The 23,650-nt window shown below is 41.5% G+C and overlaps 2 protein-coding genes across 2 annotated transcripts in view; both read left to right on the top strand.

Annotated features, from left to right (window-relative positions):
* Positions 1–3,010: 3,010 nt before the first annotated feature.
* NEK9 (NIMA related kinase 9) overlaps positions 3,011–23,650 on the top strand; it is a gene marked incomplete at its 5' end in the record, with an annotated part of 42,608 nt that continues 21,968 nt past the window's right edge. The window contains 10 exon segments of the mRNA XM_027769123.1: positions 3,011–3,188; positions 5,582–5,637; positions 6,139–6,209; positions 9,123–9,228; positions 12,510–12,641; positions 15,441–15,551; positions 16,328–16,392; positions 19,480–19,530; positions 19,976–20,168; positions 23,482–23,626. Of these exon segments, the coding sequence (XP_027624924.1) occupies positions 3,011–3,188; positions 5,582–5,637; positions 6,139–6,209; positions 9,123–9,228; positions 12,510–12,641; positions 15,441–15,551; positions 16,328–16,392; positions 19,480–19,530; positions 19,976–20,168; positions 23,482–23,626 (1,108 nt within the window).
* Positions 7,816–8,347, top strand: LOC106734104 (cytochrome c). The gene has a single exon (XM_014585024.1). It carries the CDS (start codon positions 8,030–8,032, stop codon positions 8,345–8,347), a length of 318 nt encoding a protein of 105 aa, XP_014440510.1. The 5' UTR covers positions 7,816–8,029.

The following is a 23,650-nucleotide window of genomic DNA, read 5'->3' as shown; positions in this document are numbered from 1 at the left end:
AGGTAGCGGCCTCGGCTCCCCCGCCCCGCCGGGCGTGCCGCGCTGCCCGAGCCCCTCCTTCCCGCCCCGCTTTGCAGCGCGACCGGCTCCCCGCTTGCCCCGCGCCCCGCGCTCCGTCCTCAGTGTTTAGGTGCCCGCAGGGTATATGTCTCATGGTCTCCCCCGCCCTTCCAGACTCACCTGCACTAGCAGTTAGGTCACTGGCTTTGCTGTCCCTGAAACGTCTCAGCTTTCATTGCTCATCCGTAAAAATGGGCTTAGTGATAACTGTCTTTAAAACCAGTTTTTTAAAAGATTAGTTTGGGACTCAAACGAAGGCGCTTTGCAAACTATAAATTTAAGTGCTGTAGGAATGGGAGGTATTGCCAAAACTTCCTCCCATATTGTAGAGCTCCCCTATATCGAGAGAGGAGGGGCTTAGCTTCAAAATGCCCTCACCTTTGACCACCTTGGTCATGATCTTTAAGTTCAGAAATGATCGCTCAGTTGGAGATTTTTCTTGAAAATCATTGAGAAGATCATGTATTGGTTTCTTCATCAGTGTTTATCCTGCAGCAATTATGCATGGGTAATACTCTACTGGTATATTCTAAGCCCTTAGTTCTTAACTTGGAGGGAGACAAGGACCCCTTTGAGAACCCCAAGCAAAGTCATCTTTCTCCTTTCATCCACGTTTACACCTGTGCACATCCTTTGCAGACATCCATAGATCCCTGACTCCCAGGTTAAGAATGTGTACTGATGTAAAACTCTGCAGTGGTTATCCTTCCAAAAACTACCTAGAGACTGGATTTGATCACTAAAATCTGAACACTCAAGCTTTCATTTAATGAGAACTTGTCGGGCCTGCAGAAGGCGGTCCATCCATCAGTGATCCATCTGCAGTTCTCTGGTGTATGTTACAAGTCAGCATACATTCAAGGCTGAAAGAGGAAAGAAGTAGTTACAAAAGAGTATCTTTATTCTTATTCCTAATGCCACATTGATATGTGACGTTAGGGTTACCGTTATTTTATTAGCCATTTTCTTATTTGCACTCTGTGAGAAAGAAGAGATGAACATTAATTGGTATTCGTATTTTTTAGTTAGAGAAACTATGACAGTATATTTAAGTGACATGCCCACTTAAATTAGAAGTAGATCTTGAACTGGAACTAGAGTCTCACGTCTCCTTGCCTATGCTTTTCCATTGGCATCCTGTTGAACTTGATTACTGGGTTTGCTTTGAGTTACTTTTGATTACACTAACCCCAATACTACATAGCATTATCCATTTCACCAAATATTTATTAGATTTGTGAATTACACAGATTTAGTTAGATGCAGCCCTTTCCTTCTGGAAGTTTTATCTTTCAGAGGGAAGGCAAGTTAGCCCTGTTAGTAAACAAGTGACATTGAAGTTGTGTATCTCTATAAATGTGAAAGAATGGACAGATATTATAAATAAATTAGTGCTGAAAATTACGGGAACGGTTACACCAGATAAATGTACAGTGAAAGATTCATCAGGATCTTACCAAGAAGTGTTCAAGGCCTGGCAGAGGCATGCAGAAGGGTAGGGAGGGTCACATAGGTGGGGATGCCCCTGGGCTGACAAGCAGCATCAGTGAAGAATTAAAGGTGTTAGAAAAGGGAGTAGACATTGGGTGCTACAGGTCAGTTTTATTTTTTTAAAGAATTATTTTATTTAACTTTATTATTATTTGTTTTTTAATCTGACCAGAGAAAGAGAGGAAGTGAGAAAGCAAGCTTCCAGGTCCGAGACTCAAACCACAGTCAGCTATGTGGGAGTTCAGTGGCTTTAACTACCATGCCACCTGCCAGCCCCCCAGTTCCGTTTTTATGAGTAAAGGAGAAGGCGATAATATAAAGGTGTGACAGGAGATTATAGAGTTTCAAACTGGGGCATGTTTTAATTTTTTTTTTTTTTTTTTTTGGAGAGATTTTCACTGTAGGGCGCGTGCGCTCGCCAGCCGGGACGCGAACCGCGGTCGACTACGTGGGAGTCCAGCGACATAGCCATTACGCTAACTGCTGGTTCCCAAAAATATAATTCTTTAAAAATTAAAACATGCCGGGAACCAGCAGTTAGCGTAATGGCTATGTCGCTGGACTCCCACGTAGTCGACCGCGGTTCGCGTCCCGGACCCGGTGGCTTAGAACTCACGCCAGGTGTGTGTGTGTGCGTGCGCAAGATCCCGAGAGGAGAATGGAGGAGAAGGGATTGCGGCGTGACCATCCCCCCTGGGGGGTGATTTCTCGCTTTCTGTCTCTATGTCTCTCTCTGTCTGTCTGGCGAGCGCACGCGCCCTACAGTGAAAATCTCTCCAAAAAAAAAAAGAATTATATTTTATTTAACTGTATTTATTTATTTGTTTTAATTTGATCAGAGCGGCACAGAGTGAGAGAGAGAAGGAAAACAGGAAAGCAAGCCACCAGGTCCAGGACTTGAACCACGGTTGGCCACATGGGAATCCAGCACCCTTAACCACCATGCCACCTGAGTGGGGGGGCATGTATTCTTATCCTAAAAGAGTAAATGAAAATCACTAGAGAAGTCTTAATTTATAAAATCAGAGGCAAGTTTCTTATTTCTATTTTATAAGATGCTGTGGGCAACTCTAGATAACTGCTCTCTATCTGTACTTCTCCAGTATTCTAGTCCTACCACAATCCCCATCGTGACTAACAATCTCTCAAAGTGTCCTTGGATAGGCTCTTTGAGATCTGCCCTCATCCCTTGTTTTCACCTAGAATATAGGTCAGGCCAATTAAGGGTAGCACAAAGTATCAACATCTTAATGCTTTTCTTTCCCCAATCCAGCAATAAATTATAAGGCTCAATTGTATGCAGAACCTTTAACTGAAGTCTATTAGTTGAAAGGAAAAAGTCAAAGGAGTCAGTCTCTGCCCCTCTAGGAAGTTTTCTTTCTAGGTTTAAAGATCTGGGTGTGGATTAATTCGCTGCCAGGCAAGAGGAAAGCACGATGCTTCTGTTACTGTGTTACAGGATGACTCACTGGTTGTGTGGAAGGAAGTTGATTTGACCCGACTGTCTGAGAAGGAACGTCGTGATGCCTTGAATGAGATTGTTATTCTGGCGCTGCTGCAGCATGACAACATTATTGCCTACTACAATCACTTCATGGACAATACTACCCTGCTGATAGAGCTGGAGTATTGTAATGGTAAATTAGACTTCCTCCACCGAGACATTCTCATACTCATGCTTACCTCTGAGGGGGAGAGTACAAGAAAGGGCATATATAGTGATAAAAACTTTGAATGGATTTCAGGAGTTTCAGAGAAATATTTCAGGCCTTGGAGAGTTTTGATGTGATATACAAAATAAGGGGGATTTTTTTCCCTGCATACTGGAATTCTCCTTTGTGATTATAGTTCTATCTTCAAATTTCCTTCTTCTGTTGAATTTTACATTTATTTTTCCTTTTTTTTTTTTTCTTCATGAAATGAAATTAGCCATTAGAGACATGTTGTGGCTTGGCACTTTATATAATATTCCAAGAAAACTTATTGGTGATAATTATTTACATTGACTTAAGCTAAAACTGTCCCATGGAAAAATGATCTAAAGATCATAACAATGAAAATGCTTCATAGTTAAAGCATGGCCTTATTTATCCATTGTCTGAGTTCTTTGGACCATTTTCCTTCTAAGATAACTCTATAGCCTAGTTGTTAAAAAAAATTAGACTCAGGACCAGCAGTTTGCATAATGGCTATGTTGCTGGACTCCCATGTAGTCGACCACAGTTTGAGTCCTGGACCTGGTGGCTTAAACTCATGCCAGGCACGTGTGTGTGCATGCCCGAGATCCCGAAAGGAGAATGGAGGAGAAGGGATTGTGGTGTGGCCATCCTCCCTGGGGGGTGATTTCTTGCTTTCTGTCTCTCTGTCTTTTTGGCGAGAGCATGCACACTATAACAAAAAAACCTCTCAAAAAAAAATTAGACTCAACGCTCATCTCAGGTTCCATTCTCTCTAACATCTTAAGCAAGAAACTTAACTTCTCTGTTCTTTAGTTTCCTTTCTTAAAAAGAGTTTGTTGTAAAACTCATAGCATAGTATTTGGTATATAGCAAGTTTTTGATATATACTGTACTAGTTTTTAACCTTATTGAACAAGAGAGGCCTCGGAGCCTTTTCTATTCTTTTTTTTAAGGTTTTTGCTATAGGGTATATGTGCTTGCCGGAGAGAGATGGAGAAACAGTGAGAGGGAAAGAAAGAAATCACCCCAGGGGGCATGGACATGCCACAGTTCCTTCTGCTCTTAGGATTTGGGGCATGCATGCACAAACCCCTGGGATGAATTTCAAGCCCACCAAGTCTAGGACTCAAACCAGAGTTGGTCATATGTCCAGCACCTTAACCACTACTCCACCTGCTGGCCTCATCCCAAAGCTCTTTTCCTTTTTTTTTTTTTGGAGAGGTTTTTGCTATAGGGCTTGTGCGCTCGCCAGAAAGAGAGACAGAAAACGAGAAATCACTCCCCAGGGAGGATGGCCATGCCGTAATCCCTTCTCCTCCATTCTCCTCTTGAGATCTTGGGCACACATGCACACGTGCCCAGCGTGAGTTTAAGCCACCAGGTCTGGGACCCGAACCACGGTCTACTACATGGGAGTCCAGCGACATAGCCATTAGGCTAACTGCTGATCCCCCAGAGTTCTTTCTTAAACTGCATGCTAAAGAGGTCCCAGTATATCCTTTACTTACAACTTTCTTGTCTAGTCTTTTGTGTATCACGATTGTTTCTGGTTCTGATGGCCCCTAAATATATGTAATTAGAAATTTTGAAGTAACAGTAGCATCAAGTAGTTAACTTCTTATGTGGTCAGGAAGAAGTGTGTCAAATGACACATTTATTGAAACTGAGTTACTAAATTACAGAGGAAAGAAATGGTACAAACTTACCCAGGGCTGAAATGTAAGTTGCAGATAGGAGGTTAGATGAACCATGATCATTTGCAGTCTGTATTACTTGTTAAAGGAGAGAGTAAGTCTCACTTATGTCACAGGAAGGAATTAGTAGAGGAAGTAATGATTGGCAACAATATATAGTAGAAGTGGTCCTTAAGTTTTGGGAAACCTTTTGTGTGTAAAATAGAAAAATTTATTCATATACACTCTGTATATAAAACATTGCATCACAGGTATAATCCAATTGTTCTAGTTACCATATTGATAGAGTTACAGAAATATTGCAGGTTTCTTAAAAGGGGATTTTAAAGGAGAAAATCATCTGATTTTGAAAATATTTCACTAATTGGGATACCACAGAAATGTCTTTACTCTCAGTTTTTCTAAAAATGTCATCCTTCTGTTTTTTTTATTGAGCTTCTTGTGTTCAGAAGGGGAGAATATTTCCAATAAAGTCCTGGAGAGACGGGAAGAGTTTTATATACCCATATGGAAAGCCAAGAGGGGAAAATTAATTTTCTTTGGATAGGAAGCAGAAACCTTCATTTCATTGTGTCACCTGTTAAAACCCTATTCATTACAGGAGCCAAGCATCATTCTCTATTAAGCAACTCAAACATGTCTCTTGTTTAATTGCAGGAGGGAACCTTTATGACAAAATCCTTCGTCAGAAGGACAAGTTGTTTGAAGAAGAGGTAATTCATATTTCTGTGGAAGGAAGCCAGAATTATAATATTGTAATTCTTACCTGGTAGTTCTATACTGTTCCAGTAATGAGTGGTTTTTTTTTTTTTTTCCTTTCGTTCAGACTCCTCCCAGGCTCTGATTGATATTCATGAGAAAGGAAACCTCTCACAAGGAAGCTGTCTAGCTGCTTCCTAAACACTTTTCCTCCACATTATGACTGGCATGCCCAGTTTTTTATACCTTTGTATTCTTCCTGGGTTTCTTTCCATAAGTCTGCTTCACCATTCTGTATTTTATAACACTCTTGGAACTATTTTTTGGTGACCTGTTTTTCTTTTTACCTCTACCACTTTTTTTTTTTTTCTTTTCCTACTCAACCTATAAGCAAGAGATGTTAAGTCATGTTGAATCACATTCTGGTTGCAGCTTCCTGTGTTTATGTGTGTATGTGTTTATTTGAATGGAATTTTTTGTTTCCAACTCAAATATAATTTATTTTGTTTCCTCAGATGGTGGTGTGGTACCTATTTCAGATTGTTTCAGCCGTGAGCTGTATCCACAAAGCCGGGATCCTTCATAGGTAATAAGTGAAAACATTCATGGGATGGATTCCTCCCCACCGATCCAACCTCCATCTTGGGTACATCCAATCAGCACTTTTATCTTCTTGATTAAGCAGTCAAGATTTTGCTGTTGATAGAATCAGGACGTTAGTGAGAAATAGAGAGTCTTCACTTCCTGAAGTTAAACCACATGTGTGGTCTAGGAGAATAGACCACAGTAGCTAAGTATCATGCAGTCATTTCTTTTAGAGAGATAATCAGTTCAGTTTATTAATTCATCTGTAAAGGTTAGAAAGCCCTATAAGAAATAGTATTGGGTATGGTTAGAATTCACAGAATGTTTTCTCTGAGAAATATTGACAATTGGCAGTTGATTTTATTTATTTTTTAAAGAATTTTTTATTTTATTTAACTTTATTTATTCATTTATTTATTTTAATTTGACCAGAGAGGGACAGAGCAAAAGAGAGATACAAGGAAAGTAAGAAAGCAAGCCACTAGGTCCAGGACTCGAACTGTGGTCAGCCATGTGGGAGTCCAACGCCTTTAACCACCATGTCACCTGCCAGCCCCTATTTATCATTATTTTTAATTTGACAGAGAGAGAATGAGAAAGGAAACCTCTAGTTCCAGGACTCAAACCACAGTCAGCCATGTGGGAGTCTAGCTCCTCAAACCATGCCACCTACTGGCCCTATTATTATTTTTTTTTTTTTAAGAGAGATTTTTACTATAGGGTGCATGCACTAGCTGGAGAGACAGAGAGGCAGAAAGCGAGAAATCACCTCCCGGGGGAATGACCGTGCCGCAATCCCTTCTCCATTCTCCTGTGGGATTTTGAGCATTCACACACACACACATCCGATGTGTTTTAAACCCCCAGGTCAAAGACTCAAACCACAGTCAGCCATGTGGGAGTCCAACAACGTAACCACTACACCACCTGCTGGTCCCTGGCAATTGATTTTAATTTTGTAAGTTCTTTGAAATAACCCCTTCATTTCATTCGATTAATTGTACAGATCTTTTGAGGGGAAACAATAGATTTTTGATCATTTCTAGCTATCGTAAAGAACCATTGTAAGAGCATTTCCACATCACTATATCCTTATGTAAATTATTGCCCATTGCCAGGGATTAATTATGATAAGCTAGGGTATATTTTTTTGTTGGTGGTGGTTGGTTTGTTCAGTTAACATGTATTTCTTGATAGCTGATGAATGGCTGCTGTTGCATGTTGCTGTTTTCTTTTTTAAAGTAACGACGTGTAGCCTGGTTTATTTATACCTGTTAATAAAGGAAGCCAGATGTGAACTAGGCACAGGTTACTTTGTTTTACATGTGGTCACTTAGTCTTTAGGAACCTTAGGAAAATAGAATAAATTTAGGGGGCTTTTTTTTTTTTTTTTTAGCTTTTGCCAAAGGGCATGTGTGCTTACTTGCAAGGCTGAGAGAAAGGGGGAGAAAGTGGAAAGTCACCCCTAAGAGGGGTGGCCATACCGCAGCCCCTTCTCTGTTCTCGGTATTTTGGGCACACACACACATGCCTGACATATTTATCAAACCACTGGGTCCAAGACTCAGACCACACAGTCAGCCATCGGTGAATCCAGTGCCTTAACCTCCATGCCACCTGCTGGCCCTCCAGGGACCATATAAATGATCTGAACAGCCTAGTCGTCACTGACACATACAGCTTGCCTTAACAGATTATTAGAAGCTTTGATACCAGCCATGTGTGAAAATTGTCTTAATAATCACTCTATTCAAGAGAGCGGGTCGTCTTACTTCTGAGCGGTTACTCTATATCTCTAAGCGACAAAAGAGAGAATTAAAAATGGGTGATGTTGAGAAAGGCAAGAAGATTTTTGTTCAGAAGTGTGCCCAATGCCACACCGTGGAAAAGGGAGGCAAGCACAAGACTGGCCCAAATCTCCATGGTCTATTTGGGCGGAAGACAGGTCAGGCCCCTGGATTCTCTTACACAGATGCCAACAAGAATAAAGGCATTACCTGGGGAGAGGGTACACTGATGGAGTATTTGAAAAATCCCAAGAAGTACATCCCTGGAACAAAAATGATCTTCGCTGGCATTATAAAGAAGTCAGAAAGAGCAGAGTTGATAGCTTATCTTAAAAAAGCTACTAATGAGTAATAGGTGGCCACTGCCTTATTTATGACAAAACAGAAATGTCTCACCTTTTTTATGTGTACCATATTTTAATTGATCTCCTATACCAGAACTCAGATCATGAATGGCTGACAGGTTATTTTTGTTAGACAATCCTGATTTAAATAAGACTGGCTTGTGGTTAAATTAATATTGTTTTTTGTTTTTGTTTTTATTTTGATAGTAATTTCAATTCAGTAAGTGCTATCACTATTTGTGCCCTTTCTAAAGATATATTTAGTAATTCATTAGTGATGCTCATATTTCTACAAAGATGGTGAATACCATCTCAAAGCCTACTGGAGATTAGTTTTATTTAGGCTTATATGTAACTGGTTATATGAATATATAAATGCTGGCGAAATCCCTTTACTTCTCAAAAAAAAAAAAAATCACTCTATTCAAGGCATAAGTGGTAGAGGAAGAGGCAGTGTACCTTATAGGAATTATGGTTACCTGGAGTACTATTTTTCTCATCTGACCCTCTCAACTTTTCCTATGGCTTCAGTGGTATGGGAGACATTCCTATGCTATAAAGTACTAGAGGATGAAGTTAATTCTCTGCCTTTATTCCGTAAGTCCCCTCTTCAACATTAAAGTGTGTGTGAAAGTGATGACCACAGAATGGGAGGTTTGGGACCCTGTAGCAGAATCTGAGTAGCAACAACACACATTCTGTACTAATCCTGGGCAGGATTGAGGTGGGGCTGAGTAAGAACACTTGTCCGTATGGGCTTAATATGCAGCATCTTTTTTTCAGAGATATAAAGACATTAAATATTTTTCTGACCAAGGCAAACCTGATAAAACTTGGAGATTATGGCCTAGCAAAGAAACTTAATTCTGAGTATTCCATGGCTGAGTCGGTGAGTATGTGTTGCCCTTACCTTCTTTCTTTGTTCTTTTCTTTTCCAGTACTGTGAGGTATAACTATGTCCCCTGAATCTTGCTCACTTTTGTCAATATTTTGCATCAAGCTTCTGAGGCAAGTGTTCAGAAGTTTTTTTCCTGGTCTTGCTAGCAGGCGTTTGCATGGTCAGGTATGCTTCTAAGAGTCATTGTCCACATTACAGCTCTGACCTCGCAGCCCTTCCCAACACTAACTGCACACTTTTCCAAAAGCAACAAAATTCTTTGTTGTCCTAGTCTAGAGTCTTTAGCAGCTTTCACTTCATTTCTTTTTTAATGTTTGAACTCAAGGTGTCAGACATCTCTTTGTATTACGATATCTTTGAACGCTTCTTTTGGCTAAGAGAGAAGTTGTATATCACAAATAAAGGTGCTGCTCAGAAAACAGTCCATCCTCCAAGGTGTATAGTCCGAGCTGAAGGGCTCCCTTCTCATCTAATTTGGAGAAATGCCATTGGTAGAGAGTAGATGTGATTAGGAAGTGATATTACGCATTTAGCAATTATAAAACCCAGTTTTGATTCTTCTGTTTTCACAATGCTCCGTCCTTAAAAGACTTTGAAAATATTAAGTTAATAAAATTAACTTTGTCCCGATTATTTTATTTGTTTATTTTTTTTAGAAAATTTTGCCTTAGGGCGTGCACATGTGCCAGGGAGTGAGCAAGAGAAGGATAGAGACAGAGACAGTGAGAGGAAAAGTGAGAAGTCATGCCCCACATATGATAACCATGCTACAGTCCCTTCTTCTCCATTCTCCTCCCAGGATCTTGGGCGTGCACGCACATGCACATAGTGTTATTTTCAAGCCACTGGTCCAGGATTTGAACCCTGGTCAGCCATGTGGGAGTTCAGCAATGTAACTGCTACACCATCTGTTGGCCCCAATATTTTTTGATAATGTCAAGATAGCCTGTAAGGGACCAGCAGTTAGCGTAATGGCTGTGTCGCTGGACTCCCATGTAGTCAACTGCGGTTCAAGTCCTGGACCCGGTGGCCTAAAACTCACACCGGGTGCATGTGCATGCATGCCCAAGATCCCGCGAGGAGAATGGAGGAGAAGGGATTGTGGCATGGCCATCCCCCCTGGGGGGTGATTTTTCGCTTTCTGTCTCTCTGTCTCTGTCTTTCTGGCGAGTGCACATGCCCTAAGGCAAAAGCCTCTCCAAAAAAAAAAAAAAAAGATAGCCTGTAAGTGATTTAGACATCCGGAGTTAGGAATCTCTGCTTCAGAGACTCAATTATGATGTTTACACTCAGTTTATGATGGGGGGACCAAGTTGAGCTTCTAAGGAAGCAATTATGTCCTTGTATGGGTTTTTCTCATCAAGAACTATCTGATAAAATCAAGACTTTTTTTTAGACAGTTAAATACAAAGAAGGAATGATATGAAACTTTATAAATGCCATGTAAGCCATCTGGAAATTTATTTATTTTGCTGATTAAAGATGGCTATCAGTTTTATTGGAATTATTGGGGCATTCATTGTAGTCTGGGAAGAGATATGACTTCTATACAGTATCTTTTTTTTAAGAATTTATTGTTATTATTTTAATTTGCTATAGGGCATGTGCATTCACCAGAGAGACAGAGAAAGGGAAAGTGAGAAAACAAGCCACCAGGTCCCAGACTCAACCATGTAGGAGTCCCACATCCCAACTACCAATGCCACCTGCTGACTCCAATACAGGACATTTTTATTTCCAAACCCCTTTTTTTTGGGGAGGTTTTTTTTTTTTTTTTTTTTTTTTTTGCTAGAGGGTGCATGCGCTCACCAGAAAGAGAGAGGGAGAGAGACAAAGCAAGAAATCAATCCCCACGGGGGGGATGGCCATGTCACAATCTCTTCTCCATTCTCCTCTCAGGATCTTGGGCACACACGCACACACGCCCGGTGTGAGTTTAAATCACTGGGTCTGGGACTCAGACTGCCATCGACTACATAGGAGTCCAGCGACATAGCCATTACGCCAACTGCTGGTCCCCCAAACCCTTTTTTTTTCCCTTGGTAGAATGTGCATGTACTCCCCAGAGAGAATCGGAGGAAGAGAAGAGAAAGCAACCCCCATGGAGAATGGCCATACCTCAGTCTCTTCTCAGCCTCTCTCTCCTTTAGGAATTTTGGGCATGCATGCACATGCACCCCGTATTTTTCTCAAGCCACTGAGTCCAGGACTGGAACCGTGGAGGTGGTCATGTGGAATCCAGCTGCCTTAACCACCAGGCTATGGAGTCAGCCATGTTTTCTTTATTTTTATTCTTTTATGCTAGAGGGTGTATGAGCACATATTACAAAGAGAAAATGTTCAAGTACACATGCACACTCCCCTAATGAGGCCTGGTCATGCCACAACCTCCTTTCCTCCAACTCTCCATCCTGTCGCTGTGTACTCACCCAGTATAAAGCCAATGGGACTGGAGCTCAAATCCCGGTCAACCATGTAGAATCCAGCTTCCTCTGTGGTGTGCTCAACCTCTGTGCTATGGGGTTGACCCATAATGTGAGAAAATCTTTTTCAAATTCAAAAATTGACTAGCCGCGTTAGTGTAACAAATGTAAAATTCGGCCATTTAAAAAGTTTCGTTATGAGTCACCGAGTGGCATGGCAGTTAATGCAGCTCGATCCCACATGGCCAACTATGTGATTTGAGTTCCTAGATCTGTGGTTAAAAAACAGGCACGTGTGCATGTGTGTCCAAAATTCCAAGAGGAGAATAGAGAAGAGACTGTGGTGTGGCCATTCTCTGGAGATAATCCCACTCACGCAACCCTGCCCTATCCCCTATGAGCCCTTGTACCCTATGGCAGACAAAAAAAGTTTTGTTGCTGTACATTTCAGTTCGAATGTTTTAACTCCTCCATCATATCCCTCCGCTGCTGGTGTGTGGCTTTTTCTCATTGGCAAACTCTTACTACGCTGTGTCTCTGTGTGAAGTCTTCAGTAGGTCTTGAATCCTTAGACCTTCTGTAATCTTGGAATCACAGAGATACTGAGCCTCCCCTGTTACCAGAATCCTTTTCCATAACAATTGTCCTTTAAAATTGGTCCAAGTGATTCGATAGGAATAAGCTTGCTCCCCATAGAGACATCCTCTTATAATAACCATTTTAAGATCTGCTAAGGAATGTTTTATGGGTGTTATCACTTCTTCCTGGGAAATTTAATTTAGCTGTTGAAATGTTAATATAGTTACCTCTGAAAAGAAGTTATTTTTGATTGCTTTCTTTACTGTTCAGCTTGTAGGAACCCCGTATTACATGTCTCCAGAGCTCTGCCAAGGAGTAAAATACAATTTCAAGTCTGATATCTGGGCAGTAGGCTGTGTCATTTTTGAACTGCTTACGCTAAAAAGAACATTTGATGCTACAGTAAGTTGGTGTGTTATTGGTGTATTATCCCCAAATTGTTCCTACAAATGGTTTTCAGGGGTTTTTTGTTTGTTTGCTTTATTTTATTTTGTTTTCTTTAGATTTTTGCCATAAGGTGCAGCACATGTGCTTGCTGGAGAGAGACAGAAAGAAAGGGAAAGTGAGAAATCATCTCCCCACCACCCCCACCCCGGGAGATGGCCTCACCATAATCCCTTCTCTTCCATTTTCCTCTCTGGATTTTGGGCATGTGCACAAATACACACCCAGCAGGTCTTTTAGGCCACCACATCTTGGACTTGAACCGTAGCATCAGCCATGTGGAATCTAGCACCTTAACCACCAAACCACCTACTGGCTCTCTGGTTTTTGTTCATTTTTTTAATTACTAGAGGGCACATATGTTCACCAGTGAGAGACAGAGAAAAAGCACTCCCCAAGGGGTAGGAACATGCCACAATCCATTTTCCTCCTCTTTTCCATTCCATTGGAGGCACAGACACAAATGCACCTAGCATGATTTTCAAGCTACTGTGCCAGGATTCAATCCTTGGTCAGCCATGTGGGATCCAGCTCCCAAAGCAAATGCTTAACCACTGTACTCTAGGGCTGGCCCTGGCCCTACAAGTGGTACAGCTTGGTTAAACAAATTAATTCCATCTATTCCTGAATTATTAATTAATTAATTTTTTTTGAGAGGTTTTTGCTATAGGGCGCGTGTCACCAGACAGAGAGAGACAGAGAGACAGAAAGCGAGAAATCACCCTCCAGAGGGGATGGCCACACCGCAATCCCTTCTCCTCCATTCTCCTCTCAGGATCTTGGGCACGCACGCACACGCACCCGGCATGAGTGTAAGCCACCGGGTCCGGGACTCGAACCACGGTTGACTACGTGGAAGTCCAGCGACATAGCCATTATGCTAACTGCCGGTCCCAGCTTTTGATTTCTTAAACAGAAGTCAGCCTGTATTCAAGGACTGGATTAGTAGTACCTGGATATTATTAAAATGTTATAGATTAGATTTATCTCCAGATTAAATTTCTCATTGAAATCATCAAAATCAAGTATTAATAGTTTGAACACTATAAATTGTTGACTATAGGTTTTTTTAAAGAATTATATTTTCCCCCCACATAAGTTTTGCCAGAGAAAGACAGAGAGGGAGAGAAAGAGAGAAAGCAAGCCTCCAGTTCTGGGGCTCAAGCCGCAGTTAGCCATGTGGAAATTCCAGCACCTTAACCACTATACCACCTGCTGGCCCCAAATTGTTGACTATAATTTTAAAAGTGGTTTGAGAATCTACTGTGTGTGGCTACAGTTTAGAAAAACTATTTCACTTACTATGCTTTAGCTATGTAATTTTTTTAAAGCTAACACAAGTTATGTAATATCCATTAAATCATTTTTTAAATGAAAAATTATAAACTGACTTACTAAAGATTATCTTTTATTTTTAGAGTAAAATGAAGGTTGGTGTAAAGCCATGCTTCTCAAACTTCGATATGCATACAAAATTACCCTGGCCTCTTGGTAAAATGCAGACTCTGTTTCAGTAGGATTGGCTGGGGAGGCAGTAGCTTCCTTTCTACCAAGCTCCCAGATGATGCTGTGCTGCTCATCTACAGACCACACTCTGAGGCCCTAACGTAGGTTCCCATCCATCGCCTCTGCCAGCCAGGTGTGAGAGTTAGGGCAAAATACTTCATCTCTTGATCGTCTACTTCTGTATCTATAGCATGGAAATAATATGCATATATCCTACTTAGAGATTCTCTGATAATATAAGAGAATGCAAATTCCCTGGCTTTCCATGACACCTATTTATTTTGTATACTCTGAAGTTTGTTTTAGTATATCATGTAATTCTCCTAAATAATGTAATGGGGGAAAATGACTCCTAAAGTCAGTTTGGTTGGAATTATGGCTCCATTTTTACTGTGTGTGGGTGTGTCTTTGGGCAAATTATTTTGCATCTCCGAGCCCCATTTTTCTCACATACAAATTGATAATTGTAATAACCTCCTTGCATGGGAACAGCAGATGGTGTAATGGTTATGTTGCTGGACTCCCACATAGTCCACCACGGTTCGAGTCCCAGACCTGGCAGCTTAAAACTCATGCCAGGCACATGTGCATATGTGCTAAAAATCCCGACAGAAGAGAAGAGGTTGCAGCATGGCCATCCCCTCTTGGGGGTGATTTTTCGCTTTCTGTCTCTCTGGTGAGCCCATACACTGTATAGGAAAAATCTCTCAAAAGTAAATAAATAAATAAAATAACCTCCTTGCATGATGTTTGTAATGAAGAAAGATCATATATGTAATATAGCTGCCTAGTGATCTCAATAAGGTGGTGGTGTTAATTTAATTTTGTTATTATTATCACCTTATTGTTACTTGCTGCCTTGTCTATAGCGGCAGAGTATTGTCCATAAAGGATCTGTGGATTAGGAGGCAGTTTAGTTGACAAAGGAGGTACATGGAGCTAACAAGCATAGCTAATCTTGCTTCCCTTTTCCTTGGGGTTCAGAAGGGTCAGGAGGTAATATTTCTGATCATTATGCTAGTGGCCACACAGTCATAGTTTTAATCTCCTGACCTCATTCCATCCCATAGCAGCAGTGCATCCCTAACCATGTCTTGCTGACACATGCTTACAGTTGCAGAAAGTCAGACCTAATGCAGAACTAGTGCCAGTTCTTTAAATAATGGTCACAGACATCTCAGAGCCCCTACTGGTAGATTATAACATTATCTTTATATAACCAGGAACAATGCAGTCATCATTTTCTCTTAGAATCCACTCAACCTGTGTGTGAAGATCGTGCAAGGAATTCGTGCCATGGAGGTTGATTCTAGCCAGTACTCTCTGGAATTGATCCAAATGGTCCATGAGTGCCTTGACCAGGTAGGTGTGACTTAAACACTGATTTTAGTGGTATCTCCTTCCAGCCTCAGTGTTCGGGGTACAGTATAGACAGAAACTACACAGATCCATGGGTAGGATATGTATCTTTGTAGCCATACCCAGAATCAGCACTGGCAATTCATGATAGTTGTCTATTTCAGTGAACACATTTTTACTTTGTTCTGCTCTGTAATTATTCACTTGTGAAATGATTTTGCCATCTAAATTATGCTCCACTTTTTTTAAGAACAAGATTAGTGTCTGTAAATTGATCTTAAAAACTGCAGTCAAATTTAGAGCTCCTAATGTACAGAATTAAACAGTTCTGATAGCTCACGGTTCCCTTGCTGTGTCCTTCTGATGTCATTCAAAGTGTGGTATTGAACCACTGGCATTAAAATCACAGAGTGGGGGAATTTCATGCATGAAACATTCCAGGGCCCTACCCCGAACCAACTGGGTCGGAGTCTCTGCGGACAAAGCACTGGAATCTTTATTTGTAACAAGTACCTCAGGTAATCCTGTGCGGGATGTATTGAGGTTGAGAGCAGCTGCCCTAATTGAACAAGTAAGGACGGTCCTTGTAAATGTCCTCCGTGTACGGGTGTTGAAACACGGACTGTGACGTAACAAATCATTTTTCTTTTTTAACAAAAGGATAGCATACAGTGGTCTTTGACTAACCCACAGTCTTCTAAGGGGAAGTAAAGTGCCTCTTTAGATCCTGTATTTCCTATTCCACTTAAGTGAAAACTAACCCTAATTTTGCTTTTTAGGATCCTGAGCAGAGACCCACTGCAGATGAACTTCTGGATCGCCCCCTTCTCAGGAAACGCAGGCGGTAAGGACAAAGGAGTCACTCCATTGTCTTCACAGAGGTAGCTGACTGTTAGAGGCCTGTCAGAGCATCACAGGGAAGAGTGATGTTTCCTAACCCAGCCCCTCCAGTGCTATTTTTACCAACACTTCTTTCATCACTTGAAAGTTGCTCCTGACTTCCCCCTTCTTAGCGTGTGCTGTTTTGTTCTTAATTCGCACTGATGAGACCCAAGAGCTTTCTACTCCAACTATCTCGGGTATTTTTATTGTATTGTTTTATTTTAAAATAATTATTTCTTTTATTTTATTTATCCTTTTTTTTTTTTCTTTTTAATTTGACCAAGCAAGACATAGAAAAAGAGAAAACAAGAAACCAAGATGCCAGGTCCAAGGAGTTGAACCATGGTCAGCCATGTGGGAGTCCAGTGCCTTTAACTACCACACCACCTGCCAGCCCCTTGTTTTGTTTTGCTTTGTTTTGTTTTGTTTTTCAATGAAAGAGAAGAGATGGGGAGGATAAGCAAGCAAGTGAGAGGGAAGAGAGAAAGGAGAGGTATTTGAATCAGGATCTTGTCTAGTCACAATCCTCTTGCCCCAGCCACCTGGTTGGCTAGGACCACAGGCATGTACCTCCATACCCTGTCTGTGTTAGGTTGAGCCAGGAACCCCATCCAGACTCCCATGTGGCCTCAGCCATCAATCAGCAATGCCCTCCCTCTTGCATCTCCACAGCTAGGCATCTGTGGGGCTTTTAACCTAGCGTGGAGGCATCAGAGTGTAGAAATAAAGGGAGAGAGGGCTCTGGACTCAGACATCCTTAGGTTTATACCTGAGTTTTCTAGTTAGCTTTATCAAGTTTTTTTGTTTTGTTTTAGTTTTGCAATAGGGCATGTGCATTCACTAGAGGCAAAGAGACAGAGAGGGAATGTGAGAAAGCACTCCTCGAGGTAGATGGCCATGCCACAGTCCCTTCTCCATTATCCTCTTGGGATTTTGAGCACACATATGCATGCGCGCATGTGTTGCACCTGCTGTATTTTTCAAGCCGCTGGGTCTGGGATTCAAACCATGTAGTCAGCCATGTGAGATCCAGCTGCCTCTTAACCATCATGCCACTGGCTGGCCCCTGTTCGGTCATTTAACATCTCTGTTTCTTTGTTTTCTCCTGTACAAAGTGTGGTAAAGTGAGGATTCAAGAAAGCAATTCATGTAAAGTGCTCAACCCAGGGCCGGACACAGGTGCTCAATAGTTATTAGATAGTGAATTTGGACTAGGTCTTTCTATTTTAGTGCGTTTATTTAGGTAGCAGATTGAAGTTGGAGGAGGCCTCTTTGGAGGACTTTTTCCCATTTCTTGCAGTTGAACTTTATTGACTCCTGACAGGTTACTTCCTAAGATTTATTCTGTCAGAGGCCTGTAGAGATAGGAAGAATGTCCATTATCTCTCACTTCCTAAAGGAGGCTTCAAATCTTCACTTACAGGAAGAGGTGTTCTTTATCTTCCTTATAGTTTCTACTCTGTATCTCATCCTATCATACTATCGGGTCATTGAGAAAGTCATTATACATTTTTCACAGAAAAACATAGAAAAATACGTCATGACTTTCCCGATGACCTAATATTGTGCCTTACTGACCTTCTTTCTTCCCTTCCAGTTCTTTGTTTTTATATTCTTCAAATATTCAAACATTTACTAATATGCTTTTTCAAATCTTATCCTTATATACATGAAGTACATACCTTAATCCTGTAATACTTATATTCTGTCATGTCATTGCAGTAATCTTTTCTGGTTCTTCTGCAGTTGGTCTTAGCCAGGCGTTTGCTTCCTAGAGTTCCTAGCCACAGCACAGTGACCATGGTTTATGTGCATATTCAGGCACTAGCATTCCTTGAGGCTGGATAAGCACAGTCAAATTTTTTTATCTGGCTGATTTCCCAACAGTATAATCACTGTTTTAATTTCCTATTGAAATATTCTGCTTAATAACTTTTCATTGACGTTTTTATTGAAAAAATTAAAGATTCACATATAGTACCTTGTTATAGTACTGATTAGAACTTCTTTGCTGGAAAAACAGAAGACAAGGAGTTTTCGGAGGGGAATAGCATAAGCAAAAGCACAAATGCAAAAAGTTGTATGGAATATTCAAGAAAAACAAAGTATTATTTGGCTGAATTAGTAATTCTAGAGCTGAGACTCTCAGTGTAAAATCTCAGGAACTTTCAAGTGCCTGAGCACTCCCCCGGTAGTTTAGCTTTAATTCAGTTAGGCAGAGTGACCACCCTGGTCTAGAACATAGGGTACAGGTAAAGGGGAGGATGCCGGGAGAGAGATGCATGGAATCTCAAATGCCAGGCCCAGGAATTTGGGCTTAATTTAAGAGATAGTACAGAAATATTGGCCATTTATGAAAGGACAGTTCATGTGACAAGAGGCATACCTAAGAGTTATGAGCAATACAAGTATTAGTGTTAGATTTATATAGTAAAGTGGATTAAGATCCTAGTGAGCAAGACTGATTAAGAGGTGCTACCACAGTGCTGGCAGGAAGGAAAGCTCCCAAAACGAAGGTGGTGAGACTGGAAAAGAAGAGCTGAGTATAAAATGTACTGTATGGGTAGACTCTCTGGAACTTGAATATTGAAGAAGGGGAGAGAGATGAATCAGACGACTGACTCAAGCCCAGTTGATTAGGAGGATGCAGGAGGAGTATTGCTAGTTACAGAAGTAAGGAAGTCAGAAAGAAACGCTGATTTGGGAGAAAGATAATAAGCTCAAATTGGAAGCTGTTGAGTGTGGGGAGTCAGTGGGCAGACTAGATGGAGATTTCCAGCTTACACATATGCATCACAGATTTCTGTCCTCCAGAGATAGAAAGAAAGTGGCCCCAACTGGTGACCTTGTATTGAATGAATTGTCTAATGCGAGGCCCGTGTAACTGAGTTGTATCGAGGTATTTTTATGAAAATAGTATAATGTCATAGGATCCATTCAGTTTAAAAGAGGATTCAATCTGTGAAATGTATTAGAGAGCTAGTGTTGTATTATAGAAACCAATTATTTCACTCATTTGTCTTTGCTTTTTTTTTTTTTTTTTTGGTAGAGAGATGGAGGAAAAAGTCACTCTGCTTAATGCAACTACAAAGAGACCAAGGTAATGCTTAAGAGACTTTTGAAAGTTAATATAATCCAAATTACCAGAAGGGGCGTCTTTCTCGGGACTATATATTGTTTGATCCCGTGGCCTTTGGCATCATTTCAGGAGCTAGCATGTGCTTAAATGGCAGAGAGTCATTTCTCAGAAGGCAGAAGCTATCATTTCACCTCGTGCTAAAGTGGCCATCATTACCATGATGAACTTGGAAAAGTGTAGGTGTTAGGGAGCAGACTGGAATCTGATCTGCCTGAGTGGGGGTGAAGCCCTGAGGCAGGAGTCACAAAGCTTGCTGTGATAGAGGGTTGAAGTCAGTTTTCGAGAAATACTGTACTTTCTCATACCATAATTGGCAGGGAACATAATTCTCAGGGAACACTGGGAGCATTTTTCTTTGATATGGTTTTTATGTTAAATGTGCCTTTGTTCTGGGGATTGCTGATAGGTCAAGCACTGTGACCGAAGCACCCATTGCTGTGGTAACATCACGAACCAGTGAAGTCTATGTTTGGGGTGGTGGAAAATCTACTCCCCAGAAACTGGATGTCATCAAAAGTGGCTGTAGCGCCCGGCAGGTGTGCGCAGGGAACACCCATTTTGCTGTGGTCACAGTGGAGAAGGAACTGTACACCTGGGTGGTAAGTGAACGCTGAGCCCCTGCGACAGTGGTTCAGTCTGGCTGGTCCCCGGGCCCAGAGTGGGTGAGCATGTGCTATGGGAGCAGCAGCATGGTGTGGTGAAGTGCAGCTCTTAGGAGAGCAGGGATTGTATCTAGTTCACCCTGGTGGCATCACAGGCTGGTGGACAGGCTGGTGGACAGGCTGGTATACATTAGGTCACCCATGCATGCTTTTTGAATGAATGGATGAGAGAAAGGGGAAATTAAAGGAGCCCTGGGTTTGGATTCAGGAGTCTGGGATGTCCTCTTCACAGGAGTGTGCAGGTGATTTCAGACAAGTACTTATTACTGCGTTTGTTAACATGAGGTTCAGAGCACCTCGTAGCTATGAGATAGCTCTTAAACAAATGAGGCACTCACTCTACCATGTCAGGAAGCCTCCCAGATGCTAGCAGTGATTGGAGGTGGCTATGTATACCTGGTGTAGAATTTCCCTTTGTGGCCCTGTAGATTCCACCATGCCTCCCACCTTGTCAACACATCATCTGTGTTTGCTATGTCCATGTCTTCCACTGTCTCCTCACTTACCTGTGATGCACCCACGATCCCTGCCGCCCAGTCGCCACCAGTCTTGACAAAATGGCCTGGAGCTTGCTGGAAGAGAACCTATTGTTCAGTCCTTACCTAGCTTGGCCTCTTGGCAGGATTCAACTCCATCCTTCTTGAAGTTTTATTTCCTGTAGCTCCCATGATGGCATGTTCTCTTGGCTTTCCTCCTGTCTCTCTGGCTGTACCTACTTAGACCCATTTTAGGCTGTTTCTCTTTACCGAGCCTAGTCTTAGACCTTTGGTCCCTTCTCACAATGGAGTTCATTTTTTCCAGTGGTTTTAGATACCTTCCCCATGAGGACAGAGACTATATTGATCTTATTCATTGCTTTATCCCCAGTGCTTGAGAAAGTAGAAAACTATTATTTTTAAAAATAATTAGTTATTTAATTTTATTTATTCATTCATTTATTTTAATTTGATCAGAGAGAGACAGAGAGAGAAAGAGAGAAAGTGAGAAGCAAGCCACCAGGTCCAGGACTCAAACAGTGTTTGGCCAGGTGGGAGTGTCTAGCACCTTAACCACCATGCCACCTGCTGGCCCCCAAAAGTAGATAATTATTGAGTGATTGTATGAATGATTGAATTGATCTTAGTTATAGAGCATTATTTGCTGTTGTTTCCCAAAACCGCTTCCCTTAAAGAAGTAGCCCCTGGGGGGGAGGGAGGTGCACCAAAAATAGAGTGGAATTAGAATCTTAAAGACACTGGAGTCATTTGAATGGAAAGAATACTTATCTCTACAAGCTGCTGAGAAGTGACTGAGGACTATTTTCAGTGCCATATAGCAGCCTCTTTGATATAGCCAGATAGTTTTTAACTGTTCATGCTTCCTGGAAACTGCAAGAGAAACTTATAAAACATCTACAACAGATCCCCAAGAGGCTGTATTCCTTTTTATTTTTTTTTAATTATTATTTATTTAACCTTATTTATTTATCCATTTGTTTATTTCAATTTGACCAGAGAGGGAGAGAGACAGAGACAGAGACAGAGAAAGTGAGAAAGCAAGCCACCAGGTCCGGGACTTGAACCACAGTCGGCCATGTGGAAATCCAGCGCCTTTAACCACCACGCTATCTGCTGGCCCCAAGAGGCTGTATTCTTATAGAAAGCAATCAAATTTAGACTTTATAAAGAATTTTTTAATATTTTTTTTACCATTGCCTATAGGTAAATACATGTAGTTTACCTTAGACTTGAAAAATAAAGACAAAATTATGAATGTGTCCTTTTAAGACCTGATGGAGGGCCAGTGGTGATGTGGTGATTAAGGTGGCTGGATCCCACATGACTAAATCCCACATGGCTTAAACTGCATGGTTCAAGTCTCAGACACAGCAGCTTGAGACACACTCTGAATGCATTTGCATTTGTGTGTGAGTGTGCGTATGTATGTAGGTATGTGTGTGTGTGTGTGTCTCCCAAATCCCAAGGGATTATGGTATAGCTATGCCCCATGGGGAAAGTACTTTCTCACTTTACCTTTCTTTCTCTGTCCCTCTCTCTCCAGCAAGTACATGTACCCTCTGACAAATTAGAAAAAAAAGTGTATGGGACCAGCAGATGGTGTAATGGTTACATTGCTGAACTCCCACATAGTTGACAGCAGTTCATGTCCTAGCCCTGACTGCTTAAAACTCACACCGGACAGGGCCAGCAGGTGGTGTGGTGATTAAGGGTGCTGGACTCCCACATGGCCAACCATAGTTCGAGGTCCGGACCTGACAGGCCGTTTTCTCACTTTCTCGCTCTCTTGCTCACTCTGTCCCTCTCTGGTCAAGTTAAAATAAATAAATAAATAAATAAAGTTAAATAAAATAATTATTAAAACAAACAAAACTCACACTGGGTTCATGTGCATGTTTGCCAAAAGTCCCAAGAAGAGAATGAGAGAGAAGGGATTGCAGCGTGGCCATCCCTATGGGGTAGGGGGTGATTTCTTGCTTTCTGTCTCTCTGGTGAACGCATGCATCCCATAGCAAAAATCTCTCTAAAAAATAAATAAATAAAAATTAAAAACCTGATGGAAATCTATCTGGAGTTTTTTTGTTTTGTTTTGTTTTGTTTTTTAGATTTTTCTATAGGACATGCACTCTCACCAGAGAGGGAAAGTGAGAAATCACTACCCAGGGGGATGGCCATGCCACAGCCCCTCCTCCTCCACTCTCCTCTCATGATTTTGGGGCATGCACACACACATGCCCAGAGAGCTTATTAAGCGGCTAGGTTCAGGACTTGAACCACGGAATAAGTTATATGGGATTCAGCCCTTTAACCACACCATCTGGCAGGCCCTCAACCTGAAGAGTTTTCTAATACTTACCTTTCGGTAGGATTTTTTTTTTTTTTTTAATTTTCCATAGGGCACTTGAGCTTGCCAAAGAGAGAAAGAGAGAAAGCACCCCTCCCAAGGGGAAATGACCACACTGCAGACCCTTCACTCATGATTCTGGGCACGCATATATGCCTAGTGTGTATTGAGTCCAGGACTCAAACCATGCAGTTGGCCTTGTGGGACCCACCCTCCTTAATCACTATGCCAACTAGCTTGCCTGGCAGGGATTTCATACTACCTGCTATTAAAAGGTTTCATTCGCTTACCCACTATTTTCCAATTTCTAGCTTTTTTTCCCCTAACATTTTTCTTCTGAGAACATTATCTTGAAGATGAGCTTTCAGTATGGAAAGTTCAAACTTCTCAAGACCTCTTTATTTCACAGAACATGCAAGGGGGTACTAAACTCCATGGTCAGCTGGGCCATGGAGACAAAGCCTCCTACCGACAGCCAAAGCATGTGGAAAAGCTGCAAGGCAAAGCTATCCGCCAGGTGTCCTGCGGCGATGATTTCACGGTCTGTGTGACAGGTAAGCAAGACATCAGCAGGGAAA

The sequence above is a fragment of the Tupaia chinensis genome, unplaced genomic scaffold (genome assembly GCF_000334495.1).
Source record: "Tupaia chinensis unplaced genomic scaffold, TupChi_1.0 Scaffold148607_1, whole genome shotgun sequence".
Classification (NCBI taxonomy): Eukaryota; Metazoa; Chordata; class Mammalia; order Scandentia; family Tupaiidae; genus Tupaia; species Tupaia belangeri.
This window is presented reverse-complemented; position numbering and strand designations above follow the sequence as displayed.

Bases quoted from the DNA above. Each gene is read 5' to 3' on its own strand.
- LOC106734104 (XM_014585024.1), top strand. From the start codon at position 8,030: ATGGGTGATGTTGAGAAAGGCAAGAAGATTTTTGTTCAGAAGTGTGCC.